Genomic DNA, 17,243 nt, shown 5'->3' with positions numbered 1-17,243 from the left:
TATGAATGCTAAATAAAGAAATTAGGCACAGGGGCTGATACAATATAATTTATATGGCTACAGGCTTTCTCAACAATGTAAGAGTATTTACTTTGCTTTAGAAATTACATTTTATAATCCACCAGACCCTGTGTCTAAAAGGTTTCTTATGACAATAGCTAATATTCAGTTTAGGGAAGAAATGCCTATATTGGACTATTTTGCTTTGATAGTCCAAGCCTGTGTTGAAAATAAATCCCCCATTGAATGTCTATTACACTGTTAGTAAAGGGAATAGATTGGGTTTTATGTTGCAGCAGTGCTGTTCTACCCAAAGTAGTATTTCTTTTGAAATACAGCAGAGGGGATGCTCAGTGACTTGTCATTTACCAATAAGACAATATATCAAGAAGCAGAAATTCCTACTGGCATGAAATTTAAGCACATTCAAACAATTATGGTGAGAGACTCTGAATCACTTCCAATGCCAAATCTGATGTTATTACATGCACCAGATAGGGTTAATTCAAGACATTTTTAAAATGGGAGAGGAACTGGGTTTGAGGAAGAGAAGGAAGCAATCATTAGGGTGGCAAGAATTCTTGAGAGGAAGAAAACACTTGAGGAGAATCTGGATATGTGCAATTTGTGTGGCATGGGAAAAATGTGTTTAAGGAGGGAAACCATATTAAGGGAAATAGAGGAGGAGGGGAAGCTGGAACTAGCAGCCACACAGAAGGCTGCAAAGTATGAGGAAAGATGACTGAAGACCACACAAAAGCAGCCTTCATTACTCCAGTGGTTGGGGGATTCTTCTCTACTGTCCACCCTACCCATACATGGAGGACACCTCCATCCTCAAAGAACGCTCTGTTGTTGTAAGCATCTGTCTGTCTCGAGAGACAATGGACTGCGCCTCTGGGGGTGAAGTCAAACCACTGTGTTAGCAGCACCAAAGTGACCTCCTCAGAGTGCAAGCCTGGGCAGTGTGTATGGAAGACCTGGGCTGCCCAGATGACAAGACCCCACTCCCTGCCTCCCTAAGGTGGTCCAAAGGAAAGCAGAACAATACATTTGGCACCACCTTGGGTGCAGGAGTTGCCAGAAGTAGGCATGCAAGGCACTTTCCAACCATCTTAGGGACTCCACTCCAGAATTGTGTAGGGTTTACTCCTTAGTCTTGTGGCTAAGACACAAGGCCGCAGAGGTTCAGGATCAGAGTTTTCCTTCTCCTAGATTGGCTACTTTCCCAGGTTGATGAGCCCCACCTACCCCTCACTTCCCTCTACATCATGTGCAGAAACCGCCCTCTTGACTGCTGAATCCACTATTGGTCTCATCCGCTCAGTCCACAGAGCTTGTATTCGCATGCAGGGGAAATCCCTAACTCACTGAGGGTTTGAGACCCTCAAAGTACAGAAGTAAAAATTATACATAGTGCCTCTCGTTTCCGTCAGCTATTGCCTTCCTTCAATCTTACCTCAGAGGCAACATCTGCAGGAAGTGCAATGGCAAGAGCATTCACTTTCTGGAGTGCAAGGATGGAAAAGAATAACGTACCTGATCCTAATGCTGCTGCAGGAGAATTCCTGGAAGGGGATCCATTGGCAAGCGGACCAGTCACATTTATGGCACCATCAGAGGGAGTCCGTCTGTGCCCCCTTTGCCGGGCTTCAGAAGAGAGAGTCATATGTGTGGGAGTCAAGGACTGGTTGGGATCTCGCTTGAACCTTTCAACACAGATATTAACTAGGGGGTTACTAACTACTGGCAAGGGAGCCTTCACTGTCACGGGGCTGACTGGCATCTCATACACCACAATCTCATCACTGTCTGAGCGTAACAGGGAACGGGTTGAGTTACATTCAGAAATGGAAGACAAAGAGAGAAGGGTCAGGGAGTTGGATGGCTCGCCCAGCAACAATGTGGGCTCCTCTTTTTTGAAGAGCTTCCTTGAAGGTGGGCTGGTGCTCCGACGGGAACGTCCAGCCCGCTGGAAAATACTATCACGTTTCTTCTTCTCTTCCTTGGGGGCATCCAGCTCATCTTGGCTTAGGAGCTGGCACTTGCCAGCCTCCAAAAGATCAAAGCCCAGGCCAGCAGCAGCTAATACAGCCCCACAGCCCAGAAAGGCAAGCTCGCATCGTTTGTGCTGGGAACCTCCACGTTTCAGGCTGTTAGTGGGGGTGAGCTGAGGGGTGCTTGTGGTAGAGTTCATAGGAGTGGTTTCCTCATTGGCATCACTGGACTGGCCATCCCAGTCCTCACTTCTCTGAAATGGGATGCAGAGGTATGATTGGTTAGACCCAGGTGATTGCTGCATCTTGGTCTCTCCGTTTTTCAAAGAATCACTGTCTTCATTCTCTGCAAAAGAGATACATACACACACACAAAAGTGTAGGGCTTTAACATTTTGACTATGAGTAAGAATGGGTTATGCTTCATCTTGTGTGTAAAAGTAGAAACACACCGCTACCATGGAAAAAACATGTTTGCATTTTGAACAAAGAATATGGAAACTTCGCCCCTTTCAAATGATGGCAGCTGTCAAATGATGGCAACTGCCACATGCAGTTTATTGGATTCCAATAAGAGTTCCAATAAGGAGTTGAGATTTGAAATAATGCACAGCTAAAGCAGAAATGAGCCACTTGTTGCTCAAAGCAGCCACACACGTTTCTAAGGACAGCTCCCTTCAGCCTAGCCGCTGAAGCAACACAAACAGAACAGAGGGAGGAAAAAGGAACCCTCCAATATAAAAATCTTGCATGGTTTGTGTGAGAGGGTATGTGTACACACATTTTGAGAGCAACTTCTCTCAAAATAGTCCACCACTTCAATGGCTCATATATATCAAGGAGAAAACACCTGAAGGTGAATGACAGCACACACATCTACCCAGCGAACTGTCTGAGGAATCACATTTTATAACACTGGAATTTAAGTTTTTATTTTGCCATTTAATCACTATTTTAATAGTGTGTTGTGCTGACTGTATAGTTCCTTATTGTTTTAAATAACCATGTACCGTATTTTTCCCTCTATAACACACAGATTTTTTCTCCTAAAAAGTAAGGGGAAATGTCTATGCGTGTTATTGAGCGAATGTGTGGTCCCTGGAGCCGACTGGCCCGAGTGCATCACACATTTTCTTTGAGGGTCGTCTTCGTTGCGGTCAGCAGAAGCCAGGGAAGTGCTTGCTAGGAGGTTTGGCCACTCTGCAGCGCGACTGTGTGTTTGCTAGTGTGTGTGCTTTGTGAGTGTGTGGTTGCCTGTGTGTTTGTTCGCTAGCGTGGGTGCTTGGAGGGAGTGAGAGAGTGACTGACTGCTGCATCTTCTCTTGCAATTTGCCTTTTAAAAAATTGGAAGCAGCGGGGCAGTAAAAACCACCTCCGAAAGCCGCATTTTTCCCTTCTAAGGCTGCAGCTCGGCTTTGGGAGCCCTGAACCCCTGCCTTGTTCTTGAGGGATCTTTGAGGTTTTCCCTTTAGCCCCCTTATTTTACCAGTTTATCTTCATTCTCGATGTGGTAAACTGATTGCAGGCAGCCACACGTGCGTTGGAGCCTCCCGTGAGAGAAAGCTGTTGCTGATGGACTTCCGGCGAGCCGCGATCCCAGCGCAAGCAAGGGCTTGCACCGCGAGGTGAAGCCCGAGCTATTCTGAAGGATTGGGGCGACTCCAGGGCGCGGAGACCCCTTAAACTCTTTGGAAGGGTGTTCAAAGAGTCTAGTTCCCAGCATGACCGGAGGAAGGATCAAACCGGCTACCAGGTAACCCCGAGAGAGGTGAAGAGAGTAGCGGAAAGATTCAACGGGTCTAGGGGAGCCATTTTCTTACCTTCAGATAGCGAAGCCCTGCGCTTGCAGGAAAAGCGGCTTGTTTTCAAAAAAAAAGAACTCCGATACTTGTAATTTTGTGGCTAAGAGGGGAAACAAAGAAATTTCGGAGTAACAAAGAGAGACGAATGGAGTTCAGCGGATGGCCGAAATCAACTAAGACACGGCAGGAATGCAGTACAAAAGAAAGTGAGTGACTTGCCCGGGCGGTAACATAGTTCCCTTCTCGGCTTTCCCCCCCTCATGAAAATAACGCTGTTACAAAGGGAGAAGGGGAAGAAAAGAATTTCAGAGGGGAAAGGAAAGAAACTGGAAGGGTCTAGGCGAGAGGGAGAGTGGAGGTCCTTGATTTTTGGCGATTTCTGGTGAGCAGGAGGATGCAAAGAAGAGAGGCTTTATTATAAGCGAGACTGGTGTTACGGAGAACTTTGGAAGGGAAGCCTCGCCGCCATTTGAAACAGGAGCGCAGCGTCTGTGTGGAGGAAAAGGGAAACAACGATACTACGTGTCGGCGTTTTATAGTGAACTGTATATTTTACCAGGAACTGCATATGGGAACAGGAGTTTGAAACGTGAACTCTGAGGACAATTTGGAGATTTGGTAAGAGTTAATGCAGACTTGGGACAGAAGTGGGGGTTAATCTGGAGAACTTCTGAGGACAAAATGGAGAATATGAGTCGTGTCTAAACCTCCTCCCTTCCTCCTTCCGGCTCCCCCCCCTCCCCCTCCATTAGATACCCGTTGTGTTCTCATCCCTCCCTACCTAATCCCCCCCTTTTTTGCTAAATCTCCTGAAGTTCACGCAACCTCTGGACTAAGCGGCAGGTGAACTAGAGAAGAAGCATCGGCTTCTGGAAACTGTAGCCTGCTGCTGGGAACATCATACACCCAAAAGATCTATTTCTGTACTATAAACAGACTTCGTTTGATAAATAAGACCACGACCGGAACTGCGAGAATTCGCTAGGATAATTTGCTAGGATTTAATTTTATTGCTTTGGAGTGTTATATAAGAGTTTATAGCTTACTGTTTAAAACTTATTGCTTACAGATCTAAAAGCTACAGATCCGGTCTCAGAAAAGGCAAACACGGGGTGTGAGATAAATTATAATAAGGAAAGGAAGTGAATGTAAGGAAATCGCGGGAGAGATTAAGAACGATAAACGTGGGTGGGAAGGGACGGTGGGGAGGGGGACTACATAAAATACAAGATGTCTCATACAGGAAAGAAGGGAACGAACGGGGGTACACCAGGAGAGAGGAGAGGCTCTAAACAGGAGATGGACTTCAAGACAGATATTCTGAAGATGTTTGCAGAGATTAAACAAAGTCAAGTAAATGTCGAACATAAGTTAGAATCGGTGGACAACAGAATTGGGAAATTAGATAAAAAAATGGAGGAAACTGTGAATGAAATTAGGGGCCAAATAAAAGAAATATCTAGGAGAGCGCAGCTCACAGAAGAAGGTTTGAAAAAGACAAAGGTAGAGATAAGAGAGATTAGAAGAGAGAAGGAAAAGATCAAATCAGATGTGATGGAAATATGTAAGACACAGGAAGAGATAAAAGACATTATAGCAATGAACGAACTGAGGCAGAGGGAGGTAAACCTCAGGCTGAGAGCAGTCTCAGAGACACAGAATGAGAATATCAAAGAAAAGTTGACGAAGGAGTTAGCAGAATGGATGGGGCTGCCTGCAGAAGAAATGGCCAATAGTATACTAAACGCATTTAGAATGCGTGTTAACGCAACAAAAGTAAAGAAATTTCCGGGCGATTGTCTGATTACATTCGAAAACAAAGCAGTGAGGGACAGGGTCCTCCAAAGGAATAGAGAAAAAAGATTGAACATAGATGGAAACTATATAATTATTTTTAAAGACGTCCCAATAAGGTTGCTCAAAAAGAGAGATGCTTATAAACCTTTGGTGCAAACATTGAGGAAAAATAGGGTTGAGTTTAGGTGGGAATTCCCGGAAGGGATATCATTTACACATAGAGGTAAAAAACATAAGCTGATAAACTCTGAAGAAACCGGGAAATTCCTTAGGAAATACAAGGAACTTAAAGCGGAAACCCAAGAGATAGGAAGAGAGGAGAGAGCCTCACCAGAAGAACTAAGAGTGCTGGAGGAGGAGGGGGGGAGGGAGGGTCGGAGGAGGAAGAGGAAAATGAAGAGAAAACAGAGGATTTAGAAAATATACAATAGACAAGAAAACTTCAGAATAACAAAAGGATATCACACGGGCTATGGGGTTAAAAATCTGGAATTGGAATGTTAACGGGATGAATGATAAAAGAAAGAGAAATAAAATTGAACAATGTTTGAAAAGGAAAAACCTGGATGTAATCTGTCTCCAGGAGACACATGTGGCCAGAAAGCACAGAAAAGTGATAATTAATAAACGGTTGGGAAATGAGTATGAAGCCCTGGACAGGGCTAAAAAAAGAGGTGTGGTATTGTACATCAGTAATAAGATAGAAGCTAAAATAATGTTTAAAGATGAGGAGGGGAGGATGATAGCGGTTAACATCAACTGGCAGGGGGAGAAAATATTGTTAGTGGGGATATACGCTCCGAATGGCAGCAAAACTGAATTCTTTAAGAAACTAGAAGAAAAATTAATGGAATATGCCGATCAAAAAATAATATTAATGGGGGATATGAATGCAGTGGTCTCACTTGAGATGGACAGACTTAGAGATAGAGCAAATAAAGAAGGGAAGTTGCCAAAATCTTTTTTCTCTATGGTGGAAAACTGCGGCTTAGTAGATATTTGGCGCTTGAGATACCCGCTAGAAAAGCAATTTACCTTTTATTCAGAACCCAACCAATCCTTTTCTCGATTAGATCAGATCTGGATCTCAAAAGAACTATGTCCAAGAATTAAATATATAGAAATAAAGCCAAAAGTAATCTCAGATCATAACCCACTAGAGATGGAATTGGACAGCTATGAGAAAAGATCTTATAGATGGCGATTAAAAGATTACCTGTTGGATGATCAAGAGGTGGTGGAAATGGCAAAGAAAAAATTGACGGAATACTTTAAGGATAATTGTGGCAAAGGAACGAAAGAAAGTACAGTTTGGGATGCCAGTAAGGCGGTCATAAGAGGATTTTTTATTCAACAAAATGCAATTAAAAACAGGAATAGAGAAAAAAACAAAGAGGAAATTCGAAGACAAATAATGATAAACGAACGAAAATTAGTTCAGAAACCCAACTGTTCAGAAACAAAGGAAAGAATAAAAATTCTTCAAACCCAGTTTGCCACAATAATAAATAGGGAGGTGGAATGGAATATAAAAAGACTCAAACAAAGAAACTTTGAACATGCTAATAAACCAGGCAAATGGCTGGCCTGGCAAATTAAAAAAAGGAAAGAACAAGGGATAGTCAATAAAATAACAGTAGAGGGGGAAGAAAGAACTGACCCTAAAGGAATAAGGAGCGAGTTTATAAGTTTCTATAGCAACTTATATAATGACCAGGAAAAGATAGGGCAAAGGAAGATAGAAAGATTTTTGAAAGATAAAGGAGGACAAAAAATCCCACTGGAAGGTAAACAAAGATTGAATATACCTATTGAAAATAAAGAAATAGAGGAGATAATTAAAAATTTGAAGAGGGGAAAAGCCCCAGGTCCCGATGGGTTCACGGCCGGTTACTATAAGGAAATGAAATCAGTCCTAGTGGAACCCCTGAAAAAGACAATGAATATAATATTAAAGAAAGGGGAAATCCCGGAAACCTGGAAAGAGGCGTTTATCACATTCCTACCCAAACAAGATTCGGACCTAACCCAAGTCAGAAATTATAGACCAATCTCATTGCTGAATGTAGATTATAAGATATATGCAGGAATCCTGGCCAGAAGGTTAAAAGATGTACTGGCAGATGTTATCCATAAGGACCAGGCGGGATTTCTGCCAGGTCGGCAGATGAGAGACAATATAAGACATATTGTGGACATGTTAGAATTCTTATCTATTAGGTTTAACAAACAAGTGACAATGATGTTTATCGACGCTGAAAAGGCGTTTGATAATGTGGTATGGAATTTTATGTTGAGAAATCTAGAGCACATGGGTGTAGGCAGTGATTTTTACAACGGGGTGAAAGCAATATATACGGATCAGAAAGCCAAGCTGATTGTAAACGGCACAGTAACGGAAGAGATTAAGATAAGGAAGGGTACAAGGCAAGGATGCCCACTCTCTCCGTTACTATTTATAACAGTGTTAGAAACCCTCCTAAACTCTATAAGGAAAAACGGAAATATAAAAGGCGTGACTTTAGGTCAGAACGTATATAAAACTAAGGCCTTTGCCGACGATCTAGTGGTGATGACGGAAGATCCATTAACATCAATAGGAGAGATAATGAGAGAAATAGAATCATTTGGAAAGGTGGCTGGATTTAAATTAAACAAGACGAAAACAAAAATGATATATAAGAATGTGGATCCAAAGACAATAGAATTAATTCAACAGCAATGGCAGATAGGGACGGTAAAGAAAGTTAAATATCTTGGCATTTGGATAACATCTAAAAATATGGATCTTTACAAAAATAACTATGAGCCAGTATGGAGGGAAATAAGGAAAGACTTAGAGAAATGGGGACGACTAAAACTATCACTATGGGGAAGAATAAACACGATAAAGATGAACGTTTTACCAAGATTGATGTTTTTGTTTCAGTCTATACCTATAATAAAAGGGAGTAAGACTCTAAAAGAATGGCAGAGGGTAGTTTCGAGGTTCATATGGCAGGGCAAAAAACCCAGAATCCAATTCAAATTACTCACAGATGTAAAAGAAAGGGGGGGGGTTTGCGCTGCCAGACCTCAAGTTATACTATGAGGCGACATGTTTAAGTTGGCTAAAAGACTGGGTTAACTTAGAAAATACGGAATTACTCGATCTGGAGGGTTTCGATAACCACTTCGGCTGGCATGCCTACCTGTGGAGGAATAAAACGAAAGAACACAGGGGATTTAGTAATCACATTTTTAGAGGACCGATAATAGAAGTGTGGGAGAGATACAAAAATATATTGGAACCGAAAACACCTCACTGGTTAGCACCACTCGAAATAATAAACAGAAAAACTATCAACATGGGAGGTAACTGGGCAACATACAACCAACTAGTAACTAAAGTGGATGGGAAATGGAGACTCAAACCCTACGAGATGATTAGAGAATATGTGTACGATTGGTTTAGCCATCAACAGATTAACCAGATGCTTAGTAGAGACATTAAAGAAAGAGGGTATGTAGACAAAGACTCAAAATTCCAGACGGAAATAATAAATAACAAGGTGAAAAGCATATCTAAAGCATATAGGATGCTGTTAGACTGGAATTTGGGAGACGAGGAGGTGAAATCAGTGATGATTTGTTGGGCAAAAGACGTAGGCCATAGTATACAATATGAGGACTGGGAGAGACTATGGAAAGATGGATTGAACTTCACAGCGTGTACGGCGATAAAAGAAAACGTTATGAAGATGTTTTATAGGTGGCATCTGACACCTGTAAAACTTTCAAAAATGTACAAGGTGAGCAATAAGTGTTGGAGATGTAGAGACGCAGAGGGCACCTTCTACCATATGTGGTGGGAGTGCGGAAAGGTAAAGCAGTTCTGGGAAAAGGTATATACAGAACTGAAAAAGATATTAAAGTACACGTTTAGAAAAAAACCAGAAACTTTCCTATTAGGAATATTACAACGAGAGATAAGAAAGGAGGATTGCAGAATGGTATACTATGCGGCTACGGCAGCAAGGAACTTAATAGCTCAGAGATGGAAACAGGAAGAAACTCCAACAGTAGAGGAGTGGAGATGCAAACTAACAGAATATGCAGAGCTAGACAAATTAACGGGAAAGATCAGATATATAAAAGATCAAGTGTTCATCAAGGACTGGGGAAAATATGTAAACTATCTGGAAAGCATCAGTGATGGACAAATAACGCTAAGGGGGTTTAGAGATGTATTGTGATAGACTAAGGTTATTGTATAAGGAAAATAGAGAACAAAAATGGACACAATGACAATATAAAAGATGAAACGTGTGACTTTACTTATTTACTTCGTATGATTCGCGGCCAGGCTGAAGGAAATCCCAAAAGAAAGAAATATGTTATGAAAAAACTATGGAAATAAGAATTTTATGCGCTTTTTTTTGTGATTGAGAATTTTTGTCTTTTTCTTTATATGTTTATGTTCTGTCGACTTTTCTGAGTGTGTTTTGTCTTTATGGAATAAAATAAAAAGAATTTGAAAGAGAGAAAGCTGTTGCTTTCCTGCATTCTGCCTCAGGGTCTTACTGCCCACCCTCTTTTGTTTCGTTACTGTGTTTGCTCAAATGGAACAAAGAGCAGAGAAAACCCCTCCCCTCCAGGAAAGCAGAGGAGAAAGCAGAGCGTCCTTCCTTCTACTGTAATTCCTCTCTGTGCTCCGGTGCTGCTGCTGCTGCTGCGTCTAGGGACTCGCAGGCAACATGCAGGTGGGGGGGGGGGAGAGAGAGAGAGAGAGAGAGCGCTAGCTGGCTGGCTGGCTGGCTTGGGTGGGTGGCTGGGGGAACTTTTGCCTTCCTTTCCTCCCTCCGGTAAAACCCCTCTCTTGCATTCTTAGCCAGCTGCTTCTCTGCACACCCCTCTCGGTGCTCCTTGTCCCTTCTGTGTTTTTCCTTCCCTCCCCACTTAAAACGTGGTTACAAAGCACGGATCCACATGGATCCTCAGGATCTTTGCATTGGGTCACCCCAAATTCACCATCAGATCACATAGCATATCCATGGCTACAGCCTGCACCAAAAAAATCACGCACCCACTGTTGCCTGGGGCTGCAATGGTACAAAAACGTGGTTACAAAGCATGGATCCACATGGATCCTCAGGATCTTTGCATAGGGTCACCCCAAATTCAACATCAGATCACATAGCATATCCATGGCTACAGCCTGCACCAAAAAAATCACGCACCCACTGTTGCCTGGGGCTGCCATGGTACAAAAACGTGGTTACAAAGCACAGATCCACGTGGATTCTCAGGATTTTTGCATTGGGCTACCCCAAACTCACCGTCAAATCACATGTCTGTGGCCACAGCATGAAGCACAAAAATGATACATCCACTGTTTCATTCAGAATTTTTTTTTCTTGTTTTCCTCCTCTAAAAACTATGTGCGTGTTATGGTCAGGTGCGTGTTATCGAGCGAAAAATGCGGTACTTAAAAGCCATAAATGGCTTTGGACTCAGGTAGCCTTTCCCCACATGTACTTGACTATGAATTAAGTTAATTGTTGGACATCTTTATCTGAGTGTTCCCAGTTTCTGAAGTGACCTGATAAATCTGGGAGGGGAGGAGCAGAATTGCATTTGGTCCCAACCAGGCCAATGGTGTGAACAAAACTTTCATGATACTGTACATCTTTTTTTAAAAAAATGTGCAAGTCTTGAAATTTAAGATTACAGAAGCAGATTCTGAGGTTTGCTTTTTTGTAAGAGGTAAGTGTTGGTGGACAGAAACAAACATGAGATTGAATACAGTGCATTTAAGAAATTCATTTAACAGGTACTTACCCATCTCTGTTAGGCTTGTAAATCCTGGGAAAATGACTGGTGTTCTCTGAACTTTTCCTAGATTTGGCGCACTAGATGACCACTGTTTGGATCCATCCAAACACTTTAGACTAAAGTAAAGAGAAGAGAAGACACATTTAAATGCAGATAATTTATTTCCTCTGTCTGCTTTTATGACCAACATTTATCTTCTCATTCTTAACTATTCTAATTATCACAAATATTAGTTTATTTAGAAAAATAAGCTACCATGGTGACATATAGTTAAAAAAACCAAATTCAGTGATATATAAAAATACAGAAAAACAGCAGCATCACATTCAATAACCCATATAAAACAAAGATAATTATTATGCATGCAAGAATATGTGGATGTTAAAAAAAAATCCCTGGACTCAAAAAGACACAGCATACATCACACTAGCTTTTCTAGCATCTTTTCAAAATGTAGCATTTTGTCACCACCCCCCTAACTGCAGATGGTAGTGGGACTCTTGAGGGGGACTTCTGAGAGCCAAGCCTCTAGTCATTTAGGGCTTTGCGTATAACCATCAGCACTTTGAAATGTGCCTGGGAACAGACCATCAATCAACTGTTTATACAGCATATCTTGCCAGCTCTTCTAGCAGATCCTAGTTAGTAACTTAACAATCATATTCTATACCAAGTGAAGTCAAGCCTATAAAAGCTTGTTTAAAATGTATGGAGGCAGTCCAGTCTTAAGGTTACTCGGGTAACCTTACCCCCAGAGCATATGGTTACCCTTTGATGCATTTTCCATCACACCAGTAAGGCCTAGGGTCAGGTTAGAACATGCCTTTTAGCACACAGCTTTCCAAACTCTCTGTTGCAACACATTAGTGTGTTGGCTGCAGTGTGTAGGTGTGTTGTGCGAATGCTCCCCATGCTCCTCCCAGGGCTGGAAAGGGGTTAGTTTAACCTCTGGTTTGCTAGTAAAACTGAATTACTGTGTCACAAAAAGATGCATGTCTAAAAAGTGTGTCACCAACACGAAAAGTTTGGAAAGCTCTGCTTTAGCGTATTGCACCCTCACAATGAGCCTGTGAGATAAGCCTAGAAAAGTCCAGTGAATTTATGTCAGTTTTAGTTATAACCATATACTCAAAAACTTATTTTCCTTGCAGACCAACCTATTACTGAAGGAATCAGCCTAACAGAAGATGTTCATGTATTGAATATTTGCAATAAAAATTATATTTTATGAATTTGCCTTTGCAAGTGCATTATTCTCTATGTTTCATTCATCCTTAGAGATATAAAATTATAGGAAAAGCATACTTGCAACGTTATTTATCATCTCATTTATACTCTGCTGTTTCTCTGAAGAGCTCAGAAAACCTTTGATATGATTCACAGTTGGTTTCTTATCTAGGCAGTTCATAGGGCTAAATCTGTGTACCTTTAGCATTTGAACTGCAACATAAACCTTACATTCAGAGCATTATATAAGGAGGACCGCAATTTAAGTACCTAGATAAACATCACTAAGAGGCGACACATACAAAAGTGGAGTTAGCATGCTCACTTCAAAAATAAGAAGAGCCAAGGTAAAGTATGTAATTTGGTAGAAGGCTGTATTCTTATCCTCCACTCAGTTAGAAGGTTTGTATTGCATTTCTTGGTTTTGCCTCCTACAGGCAAAAAACCCTCTCATATATAGAGACAAAGTGTAGCCTTCATCTTGGCCTTAAGTGTTACACAATGTTCTGGGTTGTCCTTTGTAGCATGGCAGAGCAAATACTGCTTCCTTCATATATGAAAACAGAGGACGACAATTCTTTGGCAAGCCTTAGCTGAGGAACAAAACCTGTGAGTTAAAAAAAAATTTTTTTTTTCTTATTCTGGAAAAAGTATTCTATTTTCCTGGGTTGTAAAAAACCAAGGTGGTCACTAGAGGGTGCTAAAAACAATTCAGTCTCTTCCCTACATAGCACAGCAATTAATTTACAATAAAGTAGATTGTACTTTATACCTTGATTCCATAGTGCCCTGGAATAGGACTTACTCTGAGGCATACTGAAAACGAGGGCCTATTTGAGCAGTGGGGTCAAGTTAAATTCCAAAGTATATAAAAATATGTGGCAACAGTGCCCTTCCTGCCAATTCCATCATTGCTGTACTCTTTAAAGGAATCTCTCCCTGCCTGCTCATCACCCTCCCACATGGTCTTCCAGCACCTAGTGCTTCTTTCCCAGACAGAATAGCATGTTGTTGGTCTGTTCTATTTCTTTCAAAGAGATGCTCCTTTCAGACCATCATAGCAGGACGTCTGAACTATCACAGCTCTCCCCAGGCTTAAAGAGCCAGGAGAGGGAATATATTCCCATAAAATCCATTTTTTGTGCTGTGAGTGTTCATTATTTCTTATTTAGGGAGCAAAGTCCAAAAATCTTTGAAGACTTTATTGTCTAAAGACCTCTCCCTCCCTTTACATTAGGGTTGACATACGGCTAGAATTTCCCAAACATAGCCAGGATTTAGCTGTCGGAAACAGTGTCTGGGCAGAAAATGCTGAAATGTCCGGAAAATCCAGACATATGACAAGTCATTTCGAAAGTGTCGATTTTGGTGAATTTCCTTAAATAGCAGAAAAACTGTTTTTTTCGGGGGGGGGGACTCAACAAATTTTGTGTCTGGATTTTCTCTTTTTTAAATATGTCAACCCTACATTACATGAAGATGGAATACTGCACTATTGCTGAAAATGAAAAATTTGAATGTCTAAAATGTAATTATAGAACACTTGACATGATTATGTGAAGAGACTTTGGTTTTGATGCCTGACATAAGAAACCAAGTAATTATTGGTTGGAAAGACCAACTAGCCTGAAACTTGAAAAATCCTGTTCTTAAGAAAAACTCAAAGAATAATCTGCACTACTGCTAGTAACTGCTACTTAACACCGCAATCCAAAAGGAAAGCATGTGAGCCATCTCTCAAATTTGATGGGAGTTTTACTTGCAGAACATGTTTCATCCACATCCCCCATTTTCTGACCACATATACCAACTGTGTATCCAATTCAGCAATAAGCATCTTCTAGATTTCACTCTTACATATTTATGAACGATGCGATCAGCTTCTGGGAGGATAGCCCAAAAGATATAGAGAACTGATTACATTAACAGCTGTCACTTTTCGCAGTGGTACAGTGCTCCTGAGGGTCCTTGTAGTAATCACAATTTTGCCAACAGAAGGCTTAAAGATGAAGTTTGGCTGCTTTATTCTGAGCAAATGAGTCTGAATCATAAAATATTCCTCCGTCATCTTCCCTCCTCAAGGTAATGCTACAAACTGGTTGCAAACGTTACAGGCTGATAAACCACAAAACAGTAATCTGGGAGAATCCACTGCCCGAGGAGCCTCCACTGGATATAAGTCAATTGCACAGACTGAAGGAGTCCTTCTGTTTGTTGAACAGGGCTGAATCCACCCAATATGGTTCTTCCATTATTCCCACCTACCACAACAGCCATTTGTATCAATAGATTTAAGTTCTTGACTCATGTATACTTTATTACATAATGTAATCGAAAGTATGAGAAATGTAACACAAAACTCAATTGAAATGTGTGTCCCTTTGTCTCCTAAGAGAAATAGGTTTGTCCAAATCAAAGATGATACTACTGTATTAATAGGACAGATATTGCAAAGATGGCCAAAGCCCAAAGCACTCAAGAAGAGCTGGATGTTTTGCTTGGATTTTTTTGTTTTTTTCCAGGACAATTAGATGCCCAATTCTCTCCCAGCCAATTAACAGAAGCGACTTCTGCCTTTCTCATTTCAGGAAAATGCCAGAAGTCCGTCTATTTTCTTCTGAAGGACAGCAGGAGGGTCATGGTGAAAATTTTGGCTAGTTACCAAAGCAAGCCAAGATTCGTTGAACCTTGTTTTGAAAGTAAGCTGCCATGAACACACTGTTTTTGGCTTCATGGAATATTTGATTGCTGTCAAATAGACAACTGCCATTATTTGGCTGGTCAAATGACCAGATGGCCAACCCTATGACAATGAAAGAATAATTTATAGCTTGAGTCAGTGACTTTAGCCAAATTCTCCCTGTCTGCATTCACCTAAGTGCCAGACTACAGGACAGGAAAGAAAGGCATTTCTATACCTAGAAACTGAGTAATAAACATAATTCTGATTAAATGGGGTGGGCAAGGGAGCATGGAAATACTAAGATTACAGAACAATCTTTGAAGTAGCAGAGATGTTACTGGGAAATCAGACTGGCTAAGAGGAGATGGGATTTTGAACATGAATCTCTTGCAGATGAGATGGCTGATTTTGTATGTTTTATGCCTCCAATCTAAAAAAAATAGGAGGCAATCCTCTCCCCGTGTGTTAACGATCAACTAAAGAAATGATGCTTCAAACACCATCAGATTACATTGTTAAAACTGAGAGCAAAGAATGCCAACACCTTCTCTGAGACAGTTGCACCTTTGTGGAATAACCTCCACACAGATCCCCATGAGACCACATTGTTGTAGTATGTAAGGGGACATTTTTTTGTTTCAGGTTTGAGTTGGGAAAGTTTCAAGTATTAACAGTCAAGAATGTTCTGTTTTATTTTTAATAAGTAGGCAGTGATGTGAGCCTTTTTTCTTTCTCTCTCTTTTTGCTATCTACTTTGCTGAAGTATAAATATTATTATTTATTAAATTTATATACCACCCTATACCTGCAGGTCTCAGGACGATTCACAAGATAAAATCACAATATAAAAACACAAAACACATAATCAAAATAAAAACAAAAACAACCCAATGCCCCCCAACACATTTTAAAAGGGCATATTATTATTTATTAAATGTATAATTTATTATTGGAATAAATAACATGAATGTAAACTGCTTTGGCAAACAATTATACCAGCTAAAGTATGGCAGGTTGGTGGAGAAAAAAGGAAGCTGGACTGAGGCTTTATGGCACAGTGGCAGCTAAGATTACGCTTCTCACCCATCCTCGCCTGCTGTTAGCTCCTTATGACAAAGAGAACTTGGGCCCCATGTGCGACCTTTCTTCTTCTGGCCTCTTTTCTCTTCTTCTTCACCTTCCTCTTCCTTCTGGCATACAGAGTTGCGCCCCCATGTTTTGCAGCTTTCACTGGGAGTTACTGGAAGGGGGACAATAGTACAGAAAAACATGAGCATGCATTTATGCCATTATTTTGTATTACTGCAAGCAAATAATCAGACGCCCATAGATTTTATTCTTCACCCTATGTTCTTACCCAGCACTGATCAGTACCATACTGACTGCCCATATAATGAAAATAGACTACAGGGGAGGGGAGGGGGTATCCAGTGTGGTGTCGTGGTTAAGAGCGGTAGTCTCGTAATCTGGTGAACCGGGTTCGTGTCTCCACTCCTCCACATGCAGCTGCTGGGTGACCTTGGGCCAGTCACACTTCTCTGAAGTCTCTCAGCCCCATTCACCTCACAGAGTGTTTGTTGTGGGGGAGGAAGGGAAAGGAGAATGTTAGCCGCTTTGAGACTCCTTAAAGGGAGTGAAAGGCGGGATATCAAATCCAAACTCTTCTTCTTCTTCTTCTACTGTGGAAAAGATGGCCATTTGCCACTTCTGATCTTGATTTTTTAAACGGTATTAATCTAATGGGTTTTTATTTTATTTTAATGTTCTTATGTGGGTTTTTATTAATTTGGTGGTTTTTTTAGCTGTAAGTCATTTTGAGTTGAGACCAATAAATTCAATAAAGTATTATTATTATTATTATTATTATTATTATTATTATTATTATTATTATTATTATTATTTGGAAGGGGGTTTGTGGGGAGA

The 17,243-nt window shown here is 41.0% G+C and overlaps 1 protein-coding gene and 1 long non-coding RNA gene across 3 annotated transcripts in view; one reads left to right on the top strand and one right to left on the bottom strand.

Annotated features, from left to right (window-relative positions):
- Positions 1–17,243, bottom strand: part of MAP3K9 (mitogen-activated protein kinase kinase kinase 9) — a 92,832-nt gene that overhangs the window by 44,129 nt on the left and 31,460 nt on the right. For both annotated transcript variants that reach the window (XM_083506424.1, XM_083506423.1), the window contains exons 8-10: positions 16,404–16,560; positions 11,417–11,526; positions 1,540–2,343 (exon numbers count right to left, since the gene is read on the bottom strand). In XM_083506424.1, coding sequence (XP_083362550.1) covers positions 1,540–2,343; positions 11,417–11,526; positions 16,404–16,560 — 1,071 coding nt within the window. The remainder of the gene's footprint in view (positions 1–1,539; positions 2,344–11,416; positions 11,527–16,403; positions 16,561–17,243) is intronic.
- The window catches only part of LOC310710401, a 32,549-nt gene that overhangs the window by 14,664 nt on the left and 642 nt on the right, over positions 1–17,243 (top strand). Inside the window, exons 3-4 of the long non-coding RNA XR_014528039.1 lie at positions 13,162–13,246; positions 15,226–15,336. This is a non-coding gene — a long non-coding RNA (uncharacterized lncRNA). The remainder of the gene's footprint in view (positions 1–13,161; positions 13,247–15,225; positions 15,337–17,243) is intronic.

The sequence above is a fragment of the Podarcis liolepis genome, assembly GCF_965112155.1.
Source record: "Podarcis liolepis genome assembly, chromosome: 1".
Lineage (NCBI taxonomy): Eukaryota > Metazoa > Chordata > Lepidosauria > Squamata > Lacertidae > Podarcis > Podarcis liolepis.
Note: the sequence above shows the minus strand (reverse complement) of the source record. Positions and strands in the feature narration are given on the sequence as shown.